Source organism: Dipodomys ordii, unplaced genomic scaffold, assembly GCF_000151885.1.
Source record: "Dipodomys ordii isolate 6190 unplaced genomic scaffold, Dord_2.0 Scaffold128, whole genome shotgun sequence".
NCBI classification, from domain to species: Eukaryota; Metazoa; Chordata; class Mammalia; order Rodentia; family Heteromyidae; genus Dipodomys; species Dipodomys ordii.
The window spans coordinates 145,063-148,249 of NW_012267344.1; the positions used below are offsets into that span (position 1 = coordinate 145,063).

Below are 3,187 nucleotides of genomic sequence, written 5' to 3' on the forward strand. Positions count from 1 at the left end.
CTGTGGCTCAAGAGGTAGAGTGCTAGCCTTGAGCTGAAGAGCTGAGAGACAGTGCCCAGACCCAGAGTTCAGGCCCCACAACTGGACCCCCCCCAAAAAAATAACAAGAAGGAAGAGAGAGAGAAAGGAAAGAAAAAGAAGAAAAGGAAACGAAGCAAAAGAAAAAGAACTCAGGGGCTGGGAAGGTGGCTTAGTGGTAGAGTGCTTGCCTAGCATGCATGAAGCCCTGGGTTCGATTCCTCAGTACCACATACCCAGAAAAAGCCAGAAGTGGCACTGTGGCTCATGTGGTAGAGTGCTAGCCTTGAACCAAAGAAGCTCAGGGACAGTGCCCAGGCCCTGAGTTCAAGTCCCAGGACTGGCAAAAAAAAAAAAAAGGAAAAAAAGACTTCAAGGAAATAATGTCATGGTAGAAAATAGGCCCATTAGGGTGGCATAATACTCAAAGACTGGCTTCCATTTTCCCTCGGATGTGGCATGTCTTTATAACTTCTAAACCAAAGAGAGGGTCTCCTATAAGAAAGCTAAAGCTGAGCCGAGTGTCAGTGGCTTACACCTTTCCTAGCTACTCAGGAGGATGAGAGCTAAGGATCTCCGTTCATAGCCAGCCTATGACACAATAGTTCATAAGACTCTGTATCCCCAACTCGCCAGCAAAAAAATTGGAAGTAGAAGTGTGGCTCAAGTTGGTAGAGTGCTGAAGCCAAACGGGTGTTGTGGGTTGCATAGGAGATGTTCATTTCTTCCCTTGAACAGGGATTCCTAGCACCAGCCCAGAGGATGCTCTCCTAGCCCACGCATTGGGCCTGTCCTACTCAGAAGTCATCGAAACCCTGCCAGACGGCACAGAAAGACTGTGTTCCTCGGCTGAGGTCGGTACCCCAAGATACGTGCCTAAGTACTTCTGGAATCATGATCTGGGAGTGAGTTTGATATGATATTCTTCAGCTGGAGTGCTGGTGGCTCCCATCTGTCATCCTAGCTACTCAGGAGGCTGAGATCTGAGGATCATGGTCCCAAGCCAGCTCAGGCAGGAAAGTCCCTGAGACTCTTATCTCCAATGAACCACCAGAAAACCAGAGGTGGTGCTGTGGCTCAAGTGGTAGAGCGCTCACCTTGAGCTGAAGAGCTGAGGGACAGCGCCCAGGCCCAGAGTTCAAGCCCCATGACCACCATCACCAACAACAAAAAAGATACTCTCCTTCAGATGCAAATCACAATCTATGCTTTTCCCTCAACCCCATATCTAAAGATCTCTGGCAGCTTTGCTGCTGCTGCTGCTTCCTTCCGTTGCTTCTGCTTCTCCTTCCTCTTCTTCCTCCTTCCTTCTTCTTCCTCCTCCTTCTTTTCTTTTTTGGTAACTGAGGATTGAACCCAGGATGTTACACTTATTAGTCAAGTGCTTTGCCACCAAGCTACTTGTCCCAGCCCATAGCTTTGCTTCTTATTCAGTGAGAACAAAATACTGGCGGATGCTGGTGGCTCACGCCTGTCATCTTAGTTACTCAGGAGGCTGAGATCTGAGGATCATGGTTCAGAACCAAACCTGGGCAGGAGAGTCTGTGAGACTCTTATCTCCAGTGAAATCACCAAAAAAAAAAGCTGGAAATGGAGCTGTGGCTCAAGTGGTAAAGCATTAGTCTTGAGCAGCAAAGCTCAGGAACAGCATTGAAGCCCTGAGTTTAACCACCAGGATCTAAACACACGTATGCACGTGCACACACACACACACACACACACACACACACACACACACACTTTACTAGGGCCAGCTTCCCCTTTCGCTACAAGGGCAGTGTCCAAAGCCATGGTGCTTTTTGATGCCCCTGAAAAGGTTGAATTTCTCTACAAATCTGAAGGGAAAAACAATGCGTCAATAATTACATTCCTTTTTCTATTAGTTGCAGCTATAAAATCTGATTTTTTCAACTAGGCGCTGGTGGCTCCAAGCCTAAACTCCTAACTACTCAGGAGATGGAGATCTGAGGTTCAAGGTTCAAAGCCAGCCAGGGCAGAAAAGTCTGAGACTTATCTCTTAACTCATCACCAAAAAGCCCGAAGGAGTGGTATATAACTCAGAGGGTAGAGCATCGGCTTTATTAAGAGAAAGCTTAAGCAAATGTAGGAGTCCTTGAATTCAAGCTCTAGTACCTCACACATATTAAAATAATAGATGGATTTTTTTTTTTCTGGTCATGGGTCTTGAACTCTGGGCCTGGGCACTGTCCCTCGGCTCTTCAGCTCAAGGTTAGTGCTCTACCACTTAAGCCACAGCGCCACTTCTGGTTTTAGGTGGTTCATTGGAGATAAGAGTCTCACAGACTTTTCCTACCTGAGCTGACTTTGAACTGTGATCCTCAGATCTCAGCCTCCTGAGTAGCTAGGATGACAGGTGTGAGCCACCAGCGCCTGGCTTAGATGTGATTTTGTATGTATGTGTATGCTGTTCTTGGGGCTTGAACTTAGGGGCCTGGGCATTACCCCTGAGCTTCTTGCTCAAGGCTAGGGCTCTACCACTTGAGCCAGAGCTTAATTTCCCACTAATTGGAAATTAGAGTCTCACAGACTTTCCTGCTCTGGCTGGCTTTGCATTTCACGCCTCAGATCTCAGCTTCCTGAGTAGCTAGGATGACAGGCGGGAGCCACTGATGCCCGGCTAATAGACATGACCGTTACTATCTCCTTAAGGAGCAAGACCTCAGGGCTGGTAGAAGTCATCCTGGCAGCCCATCTGGTCCCTGGAATGGGCCAGGCAGGGCTGGGGGTGGTGACTTGGTCTTGCTCAGAGAATCATGGCCATCTTTTCTTTTTTCTCTCAGTTTACAGGCATGACTCGCCAGGAGGCCTTTCTAGCCGTGACGCAGAAAGCCCGAGGGGAGAGAGTGGGCGGAGAGGTGACAAGTGACAAGCTGAAGGACTGGCTGATCTCCCGCCAGCGGTACTGGGGCACACCCATCCCCATTGTCCACTGCCCAGCCTGCGGTCCAGTGCCCGTTTCCCCGGAGGACCTGCCCGTGACCCTGCCCCGCATCTCGTCGTTCACTGGCAAGGGCGGCTCGCCCCTGGCTACAGCTTCCGAGTGGGTGAACTGCACCTGCCCAAGGTCAGGGCCTGTGTCCCGCCTCCCTCCCCCTCCCGCTCCCCCTCCTGACTTCCATCGGCTTGCACAACATGCCACAGGTTTGGG

The 3,187-nt window shown here is 49.9% G+C and overlaps 1 protein-coding gene across 1 annotated transcript in view; it reads left to right on the forward strand.

Moving 5' to 3' along the window:
- Lars2 (leucyl-tRNA synthetase 2, mitochondrial) overlaps window positions 1-3,187 on the forward strand; it is a 59,956-nt gene that overhangs the window by 37,006 nt on the left and 19,763 nt on the right. Inside the window, exons 11-12 of the mRNA XM_013030266.1 lie at window positions 757-872; window positions 2,820-3,103. Of these exons, the coding sequence (XP_012885720.1) occupies window positions 757-872; window positions 2,820-3,103 (400 nt within the window). The remainder of the gene's footprint in view (window positions 1-756; window positions 873-2,819; window positions 3,104-3,187) is intronic.